Here is a 17,848-nt window from a genome sequence, read left to right as displayed (position 1 = left end):
TTTCCCCGTTGACACATCCTCTCAGAATTCAACCCAGGACATTTGAATATTGGAACTTCCAATAGATGATTTCCAAGAACTTCTGATTAGCAGAATAATGAAAATAGCAGTGAATCAAAATAGCTTCTAAAAATCGTTGAACGAATTGATTGAGTTTGGTCCTCCCAGCACAGTGCCTTCCATTTAAAAGCCTTTCAATGCCGCCACCAACTTCCAAGGTTATTTAATTTATCATCCGATGCCTATGGGCAATTCATCATATACTGCTTGTTCGATTTCTAAATTAAATGTATATCATATAAATGTGGGTATCATTTATCCTATTTAGCACAATTACAAGTGGTACCAGGAATGGATATCAGGGAAAGTACAATAAAGAAATTGGCATGGTCACCTCTAACCGAGGTGATTCGGTACCTTGGTCTGAGACCTGAAGACTTGCGTTATGTCCCTGAGGTATTGGCTTTTAGCTTAGAGGGCTTACACAGTTTTATGGCTTTCAGACCACCCAGGTTCAAACCCTGTCTTAGATCATGTAGTCGGGGCAGGGGTATCTAAAACCAGCACAAAATACATCTTACATGTAGAAAAATACAACCTTTATTCATTGGTTAAACCAACCAGATCTAATAAATCTCAYTAGACAGTAGATAAAGTTTGTTCTAACATGGTGCTAAATAGAAGAAGTCCAACCAATCTTCCAAGGTCCAACAACAGCGATTTGATCATAGACAATATTTTAGGCAAGAGGGCAAAAAACGAAATTGATCGAACCAATAAAAAAAAGTTACAAAACAGAGGGCCATTTTCYCAGACACAGATTAGGCCTAAAGTTAGTCCTGGACTACATGTTTAATAGAGATTCTCCATGTGCTTTTTAGGACTTGGCTTAATCTGTGCCCGGCAAAATTCAAGGAAGTTCTAGCTTCCTTGAACTTTCCCGGACACAGTATGTGTTTTAGTTGTCTCCCAGGCCTCCAAACTGTTTGACCCCTCCGGCCTGCTGTCCGTCTCCCGCCGCGATCCTGTTGGTGGGGATGATCATCATGGTAGTCTCCTTCATGGAGTACCAGCGGCTGTGCCACGTGGCCCAGATGATGCCATTGTCGTAGCCTGACTCGCCGGCGTCCTTCGCCGTGTACTTCCCACCTAGGGATGGAAAGATGGAAAGACAGAAGTGTCAATGAAAAGTTTGTTACAAGTAAGAAAATCACAGTGTTGGGCCTACTCCTAAATGTGGCCTTCTTGGAAAGGTAACAGTAAAAATGTCAGAGAACCCCCAAAACTGACATTGGTATAGGTTGGTAGTGACTTGCATAAATGTATAACTGCAGTATGGTTCATGTTACTTGGAGAGTAGTATTCTTTAAAAGAAAAACTGAAAAACACAAGAACGTGCATGTGTCTGTGTGTGAGAGTGCGCACGTGTCTGTGTACGTGTGTGTCCTTACCCTGGTARTATTTCCCGTTGAGGTGGGCGGCGTGGCATCGGTTCATCCACCAACCGGAGCCGTCCTGCTTGGCACAGTTACCCTGGAACTTGTCGTTGTCCTTGTCGCTGGTACTAAACTGCATGCCGTTGTGAGACGTGAAGAACTTGTCGCTGGGGTCATCTCCRAAGTCAAAGCCGTCGAACGCGTCGCCCGCGTCACCGCCGAAGTAGTAAGCGTAGGTCAGGCGGTACATGTCGACTTCCGGCCCCACTTTGAACGCGGCGTAGTCGGCATGCCTAAAGAAAGAAAAGAAACACATTCCATTTTTTACGCGTGTGGTTTTATTGAATAAATAAGACAAGAAAAGCAGGAGCGGCGCAGGTCAGAAAGKCATTTGAACCCATGTCTACTGTGGTGTGTGTACCGGGGTCCGCTGCACAAAGCACTAGACCACACAGGCCACAAAGTATTCATTTAAAATGCAGCATACTAGCCTGACGGCTTGGGTCATGGCCTCCAAAACCAGKGACATGAAGTAGAATACGTTGTTTGCTTTGATTGTGGAGGTCAGTTCTTTCAGCTATGTAACTTGGCACCAGAAAATCTATTCCACAAACTAAAGTCCAGAGGTTTGAGATGTGTGGAAAAACATGCTATTTTGAAGTTAGACACCTCACCAAAGAAAAGGCTTACCMCTGCTTATTTCCACAATTCYTCATATAAAATAGCACTAAATGGCACTCCATTTTTCAGCACTAAATATATTAAAGGGGCGAATCCTAACTTCCACTTAAGTCGAATTTCAACTTAGTCTCTTATTGACATGAATGWCTAAGTGAAAATTTGACTTRCTGAAATATTTCATTCATTTAGTGCAGACAATTGCACAAGTAAATGTGTCATATAGGCAAGACCAATGATGCCAAGCCCCCAATACCTTTGAGAGTGAATTGATAATAGCAAAATCTGGTATTTATAGCATTTCTATAGCGTGAAACCTAGACACCACAGAATTGGATTGGTAAGCAATGATGCGTCAAGTTGGTTGCAATGATGTCATTATAACGTCCTTACAACGGGTTGCAGTGACATCACTAGAACCAGTTTTACCTGCTGGGATAAGACTTTGAGCTGTTCCCACTGCATTTTGAACACCATTTTCTATTCAGGAGGGGGGAATGTGGGCCCTAACTGTTCACTAGTAGTAGCCTTAGTAGAGAATTTAGTAGTACGTACTTCTTGTTGCCCAGCCAGTCGGTGAGCTCGATCCTCAACACGTATGGGATGGTGGCCTGGGTGGAGAGCAGGTGCATCTTCTCATTGCCCAGCCAGAACTCGGTGGTGTCATCTGGGCTCAGGTAGCCGAAGCCCTCCTTATACTGGATCCAGTCCTTGTTGAAGTCCACGTTGCCATTGCGTCTCTGTGGAGATATATGTTGGACGGTGGTTATGGTCATAATACAATATGTGGTTCCAATCGGGTTTGGGTCAATACCATTTCACTTTAGTCAATCCGGGAACTGAAATCCCAATTGGAATGTTTACTATCTGAAATAACTGAAATGGAATTGCCCCCAACCCTGGTTCCAACTTCCAATGTCTCAGTGGGTTGGAGCCTGGTGGGTTTGGAGGTTTGAATCACTGCATGGGCCAACCATGATGAATATACTACGTGTCACTTGCAAGGGAAGAACACACGTACCCGCTGCAGGACGGTGAAGCCGCGGCCGAAGCTGTCGATCTCGCAGTACACMAGGAACTGCTCCTTAGCCTTCAGTGGCTTCACGTAGTACAGACCGCTGGTTTTGGCACCCTTGTTGGCAATATCCTGGCAATCTAATACGGGGAAAAACGACATGCCATGACCATGTTGTTACGTGTTAATAACAAAGATTACTGTTCCCATAAGGCAATGCGCTATGCACAATGTTTTTGTAGTGTTTATAGCCTGTTCCTGGACTACAGATGGAAATKAGCTCTGGCTCTATTACCTTGCTGATTATGTTCTTATGATCTTGAGCATTGTTGATTTATTGTCCCTTGTCCCTGGTAAAGATCCACTCTGTGGTATTTATTAACAGCCSTCTTTGATCATTTCAATGAAATTAAAGCTACAGTATACCTATTTATGGAAGAATCCCTTATAAATGCCAATAAATGATGTAAACTAATTCATTCAACTAATCTAAAGTGCATCCATATAACTGRATTGAGACAAATCGTCCCAGCCTCTATTGATTGATGCCATTGATTCGCTTCTGACTGAACAAGCAACAAGGGCAAATGATGGGTACGTAGAGCGAATTCTCCGGGAGCAGGAGTGAGCAACCTCTCTGATGAAATGGGGAACGACCTACAGAACGTCGTCGATTTTACCTTTCCCTGTAAGGGGTTTGATTTCCACAGTATCCTTGCAGGGATCTTGGCATTTCTGATCCAGCTGAATGGACATCTGTTTGAGGTCTAACATCCTCTTCTTATTGGATTCCAGCATCCCCTGGAGTTGACTGAGCAGAAGAGGGGAACAGAATGATAACGTTTCTCAGGTGATTTGGACATAAACTTAGATTGCGGTTTATATCGTAGGTCGGCGGGTGTATGACTTGACGATCAATGTGTTTGAAGTACACAGCATTTGACACTTGTACCCTTACTTAGTCCTGGTATTTCCAATTTTAGCAGGTAATTCGTCCCCAGCAGGGAATGATTGTTTGTAATGATGTCATTGAATGGTTTCAACCAGCTTAAGCCGCTGAGAGACATACAAGCATCGGGGTCAATTCCAATTGAATCCCAATCAATTCCAAAAGTGAATTGCTCTACTAAGGAGAAGTTCCGAGTCCAATTGTAAGTGAATTTAGACCAAATTAGATTCTGATGTAAAAAAAAAAAAAAAAATGGTTTAAAAGAAGGACTTACTATATTTGCTCCTCCTGGGAGACGATGGTCTTCTCAAAGCGCAGGACATCATCCAGTATGCTCGCTGACCTTTTGTAGTGGACGTCTGCGGAACAATCACAACACCTGCTTCAGTTACAGTAACCTACATGAATTACCAGAGTCTATTGTTCTTTTGAAATTAGCCCAACTCCTGGGTGTCTTCAGTAGGGCAAACTGTAGAAAGTTCAGACACTACCTCCCGGATTCACTATGTTTCAAAATGTTTTCTCCCTATTGAACACAACCCTGATGAAGGTTACAGACAAACTGTTTGTGAAGTGATATAAAATAAATCAAATAGCAATGAAAAGCGGAGTGTGCCACATTGATGTATTCCTTTAACGTTTCGACTTTTCTGCTACTGACTTCWCCCACTTCTTAGCACCACATCTAATAGTGTTGATTTGTCTTTTGCGTTAGCTAGTTTAACACAGTCAAGTAACCCAAGATACAGAGAAGTCAATTACCTCCGCCAGACTTCTGATGTTGCGTTGCTGAATCCTTCATATAGGTGACTTTCTCTGTGGCCCCCGTGGTAAGGTTGGTTATTCTATACAGGATATCCTCCATTTCATCAAGGTCCTTGTCCACCTTCGGCTTGTAGTTGTTTAGGTAGTCAGCCACGCCACATGTCGTTGGGCAGTACTTGCCCTACAACAGGCACAGAACACAGATGCTTTCATTTGAACACTGCGAGAGATGCGTCTGTGTCGCAAATTACACCCTATTCCCTTTATTGTGCGCCGACCTTTTGACCAGGGTGCATTGATCTTTGGTCAAAAGTAGAGCACTTTATATGGAATAGAGTGCCGTTGGGGACACATATTTACAATATATTGTTATATTGTTACAGTGGATGTGTGAGTATTGGAATACGTCATTGGATTCAAAGAAACTAGAAAATGTTTAATTACGTGTGTTCTTGAAGAGGCACCAACTAAATTGGTTGTAATACCCCAGAATTAACTACATATCATATGCGTGAGAGGAATATAATTTAGCAACAAATCCATCTAAATAACAATGTTAGTAAGTATACAGTACAAAGAGGATGAAATAGCAAGACGGGGAATTTCGTCCTGTACACACGCCGCTTAACGAGTTGAGTAGAGTACATAGGTGCGTCCATCTACAATCATACTTACAAATCCGTCCCTTGGTGTGCAGTCCTCGGAATAGTCTCCCCTCGTTTGCTGTGGAACAGAAGCAAAACAGCGCAGCCTGTTATCTTAGTAGATGCTACTGTGTCTCTTGTTGCCGCAGCACCCTGTTGACGAGAACGCGTTCAATTCAAACAGGCTCATTGAAATGTGACACTTACCGCAGAGGAGAGGGAGAATAGCAGAAGAACGCCTGCGGCTGTGGACAAAAGTGAAGGAGCCATGTTGCTAGCCTTTGGTACACCAGTCGTGGTGTCGTCCAGTTGGAGAATGAAGAGCCTCTGGTCCCCTGATGGTATATTTATCCGATCAAGGTCCTCCTTTTCGTAGCAGATAAGGGGTCCGCGTGTAAACAGAACCGGGTCATCCAACTCATGTCCTAGTAGATGACTCAATGTTGGGACAACGTTATGACTCAAATGTCCTACTACTTCTCATTTCCCAGATGTGACAGGGATTGATTGACAGGTTCGGTGTGGTTTCTTCCGTGGCTTTGTGATCACAGGGAAAGTCGTGGGCAGCAGGCTCGCGTGATGACCTTCGTTGGGGTCAAAACAACACTGGGTCAATCATGCCATATCATTACCTTGCAAATTCMAATCCAACCAGTATAAAACATACGACAAGATACTACATTAAATATTATATTAGAGTGTTTTCTAAATCAAAGGTCTATAATTAGTGCGTCCCCTTTAAGGTTCTTTTAGGACCGCAATCACGCCTCAAGTTACAGTCCTCTACCWTTTGGCTGTTTTTGTGGCGAGAGTGATGCACTATATACACAAAAGTATGTGGACACCCCTTCAAATTAGTGGATTCAGCTATTTCAGCTACACCCGTTGCTGACAGCTGTATACAATCGAACACACGGCCATGCAATCTCCATAGACAAACATTGGCAGTAGAATGGCCTTACTGAAGAGCTCAGTGACTTTCAACGTGGCACCGTCATAGGATGCCACCTTTCCAACAAGTCAGTTCATAAAATTTCTGCCCTGCTAGAGCTGTCCYGGTCAACTGTAAGCGCTGTTATTGTGAAGTGGAAACGTCTAAGAGCAACAACGCRAAGTGGTAGGCCACACAAGCTCACAGAACGGGACCGCCGAGTGCTGTAGCGCGTAGTGAGTAAAAAATAATCTGTCTTCGGATGTAACACTCACTGACGATTTCCAAACTGCCTCTGGAAGCAATGTCAGCACAATAACTGTTCTCCAGGAGCTTTATGGAATGGGTTTCCATGGCCGAGCAGCCRCACACAAGCCTAAGATCACTATGCGCAATGCCAGGCATTGGCTGGAGCGGTGTAAAGCTCGCCGCCATTGGACTCTGGAGCAGTGGAAACGCTTTCTCTGAAGTGATGAATCACGCTTCACAGTCCAATGGACGAATCGGGGTTTGGCAGATGCCAGGAGAACGCTACCTACCCCAACGCATAGTGCCAACTGTAAAGTTTGGTGGAGGAGGAATAATGGTCTGGGGCTGTTTTTCATGGTTCGGGCTAGGCCCATTAGTTCCAGTGAATGGAAATCTTAATGCTACAGCATACAATGACATTCTAGATGATTCTGTGCTTCCAACTGCATGACAATGTCCCCGTGCACAGGCGAGGTCCTTTCAGAAATGGTTTGTCCAGATCGGTGTGGAAGAACTTGACTGGCCTTAGATGTTGGAATTAGATGTTCGACGAACAGGCGTCCACATACCTTTGGCCATGTGGTGTATAAGCTTTGTTTGTAAACAATGTGATTGTAAACAAAGGCTGTGTAACCTTAAAACATGGTTAAAACTATCATTTGGATATCATGAATGGTCAGTCCTTTCATCCATAGCTCTGTCTATGAACTTGAAAGTGCCAACATTTCGCCATGCCCGTCCCTCAGCTGTTTACTGAAACAGTGATGGCTTTGTTATCGTTTCATGTGCAGATTGCCCCTTTAACCCCAGATCCTTCCATTAAACATTAGGAGAGTAAAAGAAGACCTAGTCCTGGATCAGCAGTTGGGAACAACTTGATCCATCCTCCCCCAATACCAACAGAACTTGTGGGCACAAAGCCACTGTACTCTAGGCCSCCTCAAGCTAATGATTACCGCCGATGCAATATTTATTTTCCAAACATTGGAAGGTAGTGCCTGACTGTTCCTCTCGTCAAACCTTCCAACAAGATGTGAAAATGAAACGGAGAAACAGCAACTTCATTTGAAGAGAGTTCAACTTATAGTAGTTTCACTAGCACTAGTAAGACAAACTCTGTGACTGCGTTGTTACAACTGTTGTATAACAGCGATTGTCGTACAAGCGGCGTACATTTCAGACGTGCTCGTTTGTAACAGGCTGAAGTTGTTCTCTAGCGTTAATGGAGACTCATTTGTGTTAATATTACTAACCAAGTATAATCTGATAGGCAATGCTGAGGCAGACAGTTGGAGCAATGTTGCTGATGCTATTTTGTTTCTTGCTGATGATTGCAGGAGACATTGGTATGGATCAATGCTCTGGCATACCATAGGAGAATCTCAATTGGATACTTTTGAGACTTCGGGCTTTCTGATCCAATGGGTTTTGAAAAGGAGCTGAGGAGAGTCGAAGTAGGAATTACTATTAACCACAGATCAGATTATCCTTGAACCCCCCCCCCCTAATGGAAGGGGTCACTTCCCCCAATACTAATTTTAACAAATAGGGGGATGAAAGGTATCTGTAATGATGAATAATAACCAGAGGTGTAAAGTAACTAATTACAAATACTCTCGTTACTGTAATTGAGTAGCTTTTCCGAGTACTTGTTAAAAAAAAATTATGTATTTTTCAAAGTCAGTCATTTTATTTCTAATTCAAGTAAAAGTACTACTTAAGTAGGATATTTCAGTACTCTTTCCACCCCTGGTGAGGGAGGGAGGGCGGGGGAGGGAGGGAGGGAGGGAGGGAGGGACTGTTAATGAGTGAGTGAATGTCAGCCGGTCACATGGACATGTAATAAGTAACAGAGAGATGAATGAGGGATTGAATGGTTGACATTTTAATTGAGTAAAATGTCATTAAAGTAACAGTACCTCTACTTGAGTAGGATATTTCAGTACTCTTTCCTCCCCTGGTAATGAGCCTCTGTCAGTAGTAGGGCGGGCAAATTTGTCCTATTCCAACCATGGCTGCATTTCTTAGGATAACCACCAGAGGGAGATGAGCTACCATGATCTGAGGAACAATTCAGCTGTTGGGTGAAGTTGCCTTCAGATGCTGATCTGGGGTCAGTTTAGCATTTTCCATACTAATGGTAAAGGTTAGGATTGAGGGAGAGAGAGCTGATCCTAGATCTGTACAGAGGGGAAACTTCACCCAGGAGCTACAATTTAAGACAACGGTGTCCATATTATAACAGCCTCAGTTTGGATCTCAGCTTCTTACAGACAGTTACAAAAAGAGGGAACATTCCTACATCCCTTCTTTCTACAGACATAGWAAAATAGGAAACATTACCACAAACATTCTTCTTACCGACACTGAAAAATAGTAAACGTTTTCACAACTATTCTCAGAAAATAGGAAATGTTCCCACAACCATTCTTTTTACAGCCAGTGAAAAATAGGAAACGTTCCCACAACCATTCTTTTTACAGCCAGTGAAAAAGAGGAAACGTTCCCACAACCATTCTTTTTACAGCCAGTGAAAAAGAGGAAACGTTCCCACAACCATTCTTTTTACAGACAGTGAAAAAGAGGAAACGTTCCCACAACCATTCTTTTTATCAGACAGTGAAAAAGAGGAAACGTTCCCACAACCATTCTTTTTAATCAGACAGTGAAAAAGAGGAAACGTTCCCACAACCATTCTTTTTATCAGACAGTGAAAAAGAGGAAACGTTCCCACAACCATTCTTTTTATCAGACAGTGAAAAAGAGGAAACGTTCCCACAACCATTCTTTTTACAGCCAGTGAAAAAGAGGAAACGTTCCCACAACCATTCTTTTTATCAGACAGTGAAAAAGAGGAAACGTTCCCACAACCATTAACAGGCCTGTGATTCACAGCATGACAGAGACATCTCTTTAACCAGTCAATCTATCTGAATGAGCGTTGTTAAGTCTATAAAGTGAATCAAACTTAATGAACAAACACAAATAATGTTTATGGTACTTCTGAAAAGACTTTTGTGTTCCGTTGAGACAGAACGAGGCGGGAAAAGACGGCACGGTCGGTGGTGATGCATGTCAACACAGTCTTCCACGTCAGTATCTCACTCTCATTAAATGATTGTTTTACGAGAGGGCCTTGAATTATAGTTTCAGTAACATGTGGGCATTAATTGTTAGTTTGGCTTCGGCCTGTTGGGCAAACACATTTCCATGTGTTGATGTTGCGCAAAAACCAAGCAGCTTTTTTGTTGTTGTTGAAGAGCTTAAAAGTTTTTATTTTGTATTCTTGAGACACTCTCACATAAACAATTAGGCTATTGGGGCTTTGTGATTTGAATTGGAGCCTAGCAGGGCACGTAGGGGATAAATAGGGTAGAGAAAAGTAAGAATGGAGGCTACTTCCAATGCTGTACCCCCCCCCCCCCCCTAAAAGACCTGCCTACGTACATTGCATGCAAATGTCCCCACTCGAAAGTCACAGGGACAATGCAGTACGTTCAAGAGTGCTTTTTTGACGTCAGTGAATTGTAGCAAAAGCATGCCTACTGGTAAGAGAGCGAAACGATAAGAGGTTTCTTTTGTTTCACAGTTAAGGTGAGCTACAGTCAGGTCCAAAATTATTGGCACCCTTGATAAAGATGTGCAAAAAAGACTGTAAAATAAATAATACACATACTGAGCTATATTGTATGCTCAACATTTTTGGAAAATTATATTATTAAGTAATGTTTTTTATTTTTTTAAGATAGAGTTCAAAATGATTGGCACCACTGTTTTCAATACCTTTCAATACTTCACCTTGAGAGGATAAAGACACTGAGCCTTTTTCTAAAATAGTTAATTGACCACAAAATCAACATTTTGCAAAGGCCATCTCAGTCTCCGGACTTGGACCCTATTGAAAACCTGTGGTTTGAATTGAAGAGGSCAGCCCATTGGCGCAAATGAAGGATATCAATGATCTGGAAAGATTCTGTATGGAGGACCTGTAGCACTCACGTCTGTAGCCATGAAGTGCTTTGAAAGGCTGGTCATGGCTCACATCAACACCATTATCCCAGAAACCCTAAACCCACTCCAATTTGCATACAGCCCAAACCGATCCACAGATGTTGCAATCTCTATTGCATTCAACACTGCCCTTTCCCACCTGGACAAAAGGAACACCTATGTGAGAATGCTATTCATTGACTACAGCTCAGTGTTCAACATCATAGTGCCCTCGAAGCTCATCACTAAGCTAAGGACCCTGGGACTAAACACCTCCCTCTGCAACTGGATCCTGGACTTCCTGACGGGCCGCCCCCAGGTGGTAGGGTAGGTAACAACACATTCACCACGCTGATCCTCAACACGGGGGCCCCTCAGGGGTGCGTGCTCAGTCCGCTCCTGTACTCCCTGTTCACTCATGACTGCATGGCCAGGCACGACTCCATCATCATCATCAAGTTTGCAGGTGACACAACAGTGGTAGGCCTGATCACCGACAACGATGAGACAGCCTATAGGGAGGAGGTCAGAGACCTGGCTGTGTAGTGCCAGGACAACAACCTCTCCCTCAACGTGATCAAGACAAAGGAGATGATTGTGGACTACAGGAAAAGGAAGACATAGCACACCCCCATTCTCATCGACGGGGCTACAGTGGAGCAGGTTGAGAGCTTCAAGTTTCTTTGTGTCCACATCACCAACAAACTATCATGGTCCAAACACATTAAGACAGTCATGAAGAGGGCACGACAAAGCCTATTCCCCCTCAGGAGAGTGAAAAGATTTRGCATGGGTCCTCAGATCCTCAAAAGGTTCTACAGCTGCACCATCGAGAGCATCCTGACTGGCTGCATCACTACCTGGTATGGCAACTGCTCAGCTTCAACCTCAAGGCACAACAGAGGGTATTGYGTACGGCCCAGTACATCACTGGGGCCAAGCTTCCTGACATCCAGGACCTCTATACCAGGYGGTGTCAGAGGAAGGCCCTAAAAATTGTCACCCTAGTCATAGACCGTTCTCTCTGCTACCGCAAAGCAAGCGGTACCGGAGCGCCAWGTCTAGGTCCAAAAGACCTCTAAACAGCTTCTWCCCCCAAGCCATAAGACTCCTGAACATCTAATCAAAGGGCTACCCAGACTATTTGCATTGCCCCCCCTTCTTTTACACTGCTGCTACTCTCTGTTTATTATCTATGCGTAGTCACTTTAACTCAACCTACATGTATATATTACCTCAATTACCTCGACTAACCAGTGCCCCCGCACATTGACTCTGTACCTGTACTCCCTGTATATAGCCTCGCTCTTGTTATTTTACTGTTGCTCTTTAATTATTTGTTACTTTCATTTTTCTATTTCTTACTTATCTATTTTTTACTTAACACTTTTTTTTCTTAAAACTGCATTGTTGGTTAAAGGCTTGTACGTTAGCGTTTCACTGTAAGGTCTACACCTGTTGTATTCGGCGCATGTGACAAATACAATTTGATTTGACGGGTCTAAGATCCCCTAAAACATTTGAGAAAAAGGATCAGTGCGGTTATCCTCGGAAGGTGAGGTCTCGCACGGTATTGAAAACAGAGGGGCCAAATTATTTTGACCCCAATCTTTTTGAGAGATTTAAAAAAAACTTGTTCATCAAAATCAATTCTTCTGAGCAACTGTATTAGTTTAAAGGTGAAATCCTTAATGGTGAAACAGCCACGTCTGTTTGCAATATTACCACAACAAAGAAGCTGCTGTAAACAACGAACCCTGTTTTTTTTTAGCATGCAGTATAGAAGAGCATACAGTAATACTTTTGACTATACAGTGCGACATCTCCACAGCTCGGCAACAAAAACAATAACAATGGTGGTGGGGCGGCCGTGGCGCTGTTTACTCCTACTGCRTATTCCATCTTTAAATAATGGAATCATACAGTAGCAGTCAAAGGTTGACACTATAGACACATGCTAAAACTTACACACTTTTGATAGACTACTCATTCAAGGGGTTTTCTTTATTTTGACTGTTTTCTACATTGTAGAATAATAGTGAAGACATCAAAACTATGAMATAACACATATGGAATCATGTAGTAACCAATAAATTGTTAAACAAATCAAMATATATTTTACATTTTAGATTCTTCGAAGTAGCCACCCTTTGCCTTGATGACAGCTTTGCACACTCTTGGCATTCTCTCAACCAGCTTCATGAGGTAGTCACCTGGAATGCATTTCAATTAACAGGTGTGCCTTGTTAAAAGTTAATTTGTGGAATTTCTTTAATATGTTTGAGCCAATCAGTTGTGTTGTGACAAGGTAGGGGTGATATACAGAAGATAGCCCTATTTGGTAAAAGACCAAGTCCATATTATGGCAAAAACAGCTCAAATAAGCAAAGAGAAAAACAAAACAAAAAACAAAGCCCCCTCTCATTGAAGCCACGAGGTTCTAGGCCGACCTCTGTACTGCGGGCATTGTTAGAAGAAACCAGGATCCCCATTATAGTGAATGGGAAAAAGTCTTCATATAAATATACACCCTTTTCAAAGACAATCATGGTACTAACGTTTGTTTCCAATACACCAGATGTATGTCCTTGAACCAATTATTTTGAAATCGCACACATAATAAGTTGATAACTGCTAATCTCAGCCTGCAGCACAAACTGTTCCCGACCGGCGACGCCATCTTAACCGACTTCATTTGGCTTCAATGCGCTATCGAGTCTTCACATAGGTATGAATGGCGTCACCTGATAGATGGTTTGGTCTATTCATAAATGCATTCATTGATCAAGGGTGCCAATAATTTGGGACTTTACTGTATTTCAATGTATAGACCTTACACATTGATTCAACAATAATTCCTTGTTTGTTGTGGAAAGTTGGTAAARCATTTAGCCCCCTGGATATATTACAAGAGGTCATTCACTATTTATATTCCGGAATATCCATGCATCTCTTGCCCTGTCTAAAAGAATAAACATCACTGTAGCCAGTTCTTGACCTAACATGGCTTTGAACCTCCTGAGAAAGTTTTTCAGACATACTGACACACCAAGTTTTACTATGAGTCAGGATGTGAAAGCTATGACACATTTGTCCAAAATCAATCACYGGTCTGTAWTCAATTACTTTAAMMACCATTGTRAAAACAACCATTCAAAAATGTTGTGACAGTCCTTTTCATTGTGGTCCTCCTGGGAAGAGAGTTGTTCCGAGCTACAAACATTGTTAGCCCTGAAGCTAACACTGAAGCTACACACATTGTGTGTACTGTGTAGCCCCAACGCTACACACATTGTTAGCRCAAAGCCTATGAACAAAAACAAGGCTTCCAATGGGCAATGTGCTGCTAATTGGCTGCGGTATCTGGTATGTATTTTTAAAGAACTTTTGAAGGATGGAACCAGATGGCCATTTGTTTCTGGCATCGAGACCATAAACAACACATCAGTGTCCTCATATGTCCCAAGACTTGGAGAGGAATACTTGGTTCATTTGAGGCCATGGAAGAGACAATATTTCCTGTTTGTTTCTTAAAGGCCTACTACTGAATATGAACCATCAGGGCGTTCTAGGTCTTTGTTATTTCAGTCGATTATCAGCCTTGACCCTAGCCTAAACGGTCTGGTCATGATCTCCAGAAGTATGTCATTTAGCAGACAYGTTTATCTAAAGTGACTTAAAGTAGTGCCTCCATACATTTTTCGCATGGGTGGCCCAAGCAGGAATTGAACCCACGACCCTGGCGTTTCAAAAGAGCCGCAAGGGGGGTTTCCCTGTCACCGTTCGCTATATTGGTGTCAGAAGTGGGATGCTGTCTGCGAGGTCATCGGTGATTCGTGTTTATGTGAAGGACTTGGTATAATGAARCGCAGTGWCAAGACCMTTGCCTGGGTAGGCTTTCGATCTGGGAGACCAGGGGTTCGAGACCCACAAGGGACATTCCCCTGTCGCTGTTTGTTACAATACGATACAGCAATGTACTGAGATTCCCAACTAGACTTCAATAAAGGTGACTAGGAATGCCATCTCAATGTCGTAGCTCTGACGTGCTTTTATTTGACCATGGCCAAAAGAGTCGTGGTGAAAGAAATCCGGAACGAGAGTTTGATTGAATTGAACTCGGTGTTCTGATACGTTGGACACCCCTCTACGCTGTTTTCCAGGGGATTTCAAGCATTCAGGGGGTTGAGAAATCGGAGGAATTGGGATCTCTGACTGGGCAGTAGTTCTGCTCTGAGCACTGCCATCTGAATGCAATCAAAGGTTTAAACGAAGACAAACTGTGCCATTGCAACCAAAACACTCATTTCAGATTTGTTACTGAGGGGAGAAACTGTCACATCTCGGGTTTGTCGCGGACAGTAATGGGTCGCTTATAGCGTTTCCACAACGGAATGTATTCAAAGGTTTAAATGAGGACAAACTGCGCCAGTGCAGTCAAAACACCTCAAACTAATTTCAGATTTGTCTCTGTCTCAGACAGTAATAGGTTGCTTGGAGCGTATCTATGTGGTTCTGTTGGGTTTTGTGTGGTTGCGTGTTCCACCACATAACCCTATACTTGGAATACTTTTTGGGGGTATCTTTTTATGCTTCATTTAGACAGATTAGAAGAACAGGGGGAGATAGATGAAGGAGATAGAGTAGGTAGGGTGGACATGGTAATCGAACCCCCAGTGTCAGGGGTTGACCTACACTGAACGTACAAAATATTAGGARCACCTGCTCTTTCCATGACATGGACTGACCAGGTGAAKGCAGGKGAAAGCTATGATCCCTCATTGATGTCACTTGTTAAGTCCACTTCAATTAGTGTAGATGGAGGGGAGGAGACGGGTTAAATCATTATTTTTAAGCCTTGAGACAGTTGAGACATGGATTACGTATGTGTGCCATTCAGAGGGTGTATGGGTTTGACAAAAGATTCAAGTGCCTTTGAACCGGGTATGATAGTAGGTGCCCGGTGCACCGGTTTGCGTCAAGAACTGCMAYGCTGCTGGGTTTCTCATGCTCAATAGTTTCCCGTGTATATCAAGAATGGTCCACTACCCAAAGGACATCCAGCCAACTTGACACAACTGTGGGAAGCATTGGAGTCAACATTTGCCTAGTGACTTGCCTAGTTAAATAAAGGTTAAACAAAGGTTAAATAAAAKAAATACATTGTGGAATGTTTTTGACACCTTGTAGAGTCCATGCCTCAACGAATTGAGGCTGTTCTGAGGGCAAGAGAGGGTGCAACTGAACATTGAGAAGGTGTTCCTAATGTTTTGTACACACAGTGTATATATGCTAGGAGTAGTATGTTATAGGGTAGGGCGATATTTGGGGAGACCTCTTCTACGATGTGCTTCTCCAAATATCGCCATATCTGATATAATCGTTTTGCACCGTTAATGACCACATCATTCCAGACCGTACAATTATTGTCCTTATTTACAATATTATAGTCACACTCTCATTAAATTATCTTTGTGTGGTGAAAAAAAAAAGGCTTAGATACAACTTAGAACAGCACAGTTTTGATTTGTAAAGTTCAAATAGTCTTCCACGTTGTCAATGTCAAATATCACAATATTCGATTTAGTTACATATCGGCTGAGTCGGCCCAACCCTTGTCTGTTACCACTAAAACACAGACCATAGGCCACTAGACCACATATTGAAAACGCTGTTCCTGTGAGAGATCTGGGAGACCACTTTCTCAGAACTGMTTTCGCCCAATAGGGGCCCATTTTATTCAACATACGGTATGCTGGGAGGTCAGTCTGTGGGTCGGTAAGCCCGGCTGTGCTCCTCTACTTCGTCCCACTTCCACCTATAATACCCGGCATTCTCAATGGTATTCCTCTCTAGAAAACGCACTCACTGTTCTCTCAAGAACTTGGCTATACTGTGGTGGCACTTGCCTGTACTCTTGTACAAAACCAGGGCATTATAATATTTCTCGTCTAAAGAGCGCGTTGCAATTGTTTTTATTTGTACAAATAGGCCTATACATATTCACCCAGGCAGTGCTCCAGCATTGTCTGATTTCCCACCAGGGTCTTGATTGACGGATCACTATGTAATATGCTGTAAATGAACCGTAACTGACACTTCTAATATCACCATGCAGACCACCATAAACACAATGCTRGTTGTATCTTATTTACTGGTAGCCAGGCTACATTTCTGGCCACGGTGTCCTAGATCATCAGTTCTGTTTTGCTTTCCACACCAAAGCAAACAGTTGGCGGAGTCATAACGATACCTAGTGGGTTATAAAGCTACATCTGTAGCCCCCGTTGTTGACATGGGTGATAAATCACACCTTGGCTACCYCTCGATGACCCACTTTTACTATGGGAAACAACACGTGAAACCCAGGCACMCAGACAGATAAGGCCTGGCTGACCTGGGAGTCAACTGTCGGGCCCCCAAACCTAAACAACAGTAAACTCTCCCTGAACTCTCGTTGAACTGCCCTCTTCCTCCTCCTTGAAACTGGAGAGAGACGCCAGATGGAAAGTGTTTCCTAGTGCTCTCGTGCTCTCTCAAGTGCCAGGAAAAATRCTTATTTTCTAGGCTTGGGACCAACTGATTAGATAGGGCTTGGATGCTCTGTCATGTGTTGGTGTGACTGTCTGTTGAAGGGAATTTGTGTTGGAGAGTTTTCAGTCACGTATGCATTAACATGAGAAAACAGAACACCTCTTCTAGTTTATTAGTTAGTTACACTGAGGTAACTGTATGGACATTTTGTCACGATCGTTATAAGGAGTGGACCAAGATGCAGCGTGGTATGGTTCCATCCTCTTTATTTTGAAGAGAAACTCAAAGAAAACAATAAAGAGCAAAACAAAACGTGAAGCTAAGGTAGTGCTCGCAGGCAACTATACATAGTCAAGATCCCACAAAGCACAATGGGGAAATGGCTGCCTAAATATGATCCCAAATCAGAGACAACGATAAACAGCTGCCTCTGATTGGGAACCATACCATGCCAACATAGATAACCCACCCTAGTCACACCCCAACCTAACCAACATAGAGAATAAAAAGCTCTCTATGGTCAGTGCGTGACACATTTGAACCTGCAATCTGCCCTTTTCCAGTCCTGTATTTAGTCTGCTGCACCCACTGATGTGTATAAACCGTGGATGACTGTCAGGGGCGCTGTATTGAAGACACCACGCAGCCATTTTGGWG

At 43.0% G+C, this 17,848-nt stretch overlaps 1 protein-coding gene across 1 annotated transcript; it reads right to left on the bottom strand.

Annotated features, from left to right (window-relative positions):
* Positions 1-577: 577 nt before the first annotated feature.
* Positions 578-5,982, bottom strand: LOC111971626 (fibrinogen gamma chain). The gene is made up of 9 exons (XM_023998481.2): positions 5,695-5,982; positions 5,519-5,566; positions 4,841-5,024; positions 4,353-4,437; positions 3,810-3,940; positions 3,136-3,269; positions 2,670-2,854; positions 1,452-1,729; positions 578-1,149 (listed from the first exon to the last, which is right to left on the bottom strand). Exons 1-9 carry the CDS (start codon positions 5,755-5,757, stop codon positions 959-961), a joined length of 1,299 nt encoding a protein of 432 aa, XP_023854249.1. The 5' UTR covers positions 5,758-5,982; the 3' UTR covers positions 578-958.
* Between the last annotated feature and the right edge of the window lie 11,866 nt (positions 5,983-17,848).

This window comes from Salvelinus sp. IW2-2015, linkage group LG13, assembly GCF_002910315.2.
Source record: "Salvelinus sp. IW2-2015 linkage group LG13, ASM291031v2, whole genome shotgun sequence".
NCBI lineage: Eukaryota > Metazoa > Chordata > Actinopteri > Salmoniformes > Salmonidae > Salvelinus > Salvelinus sp. IW2-2015.
This window is presented reverse-complemented; position numbering and strand designations above follow the sequence as displayed.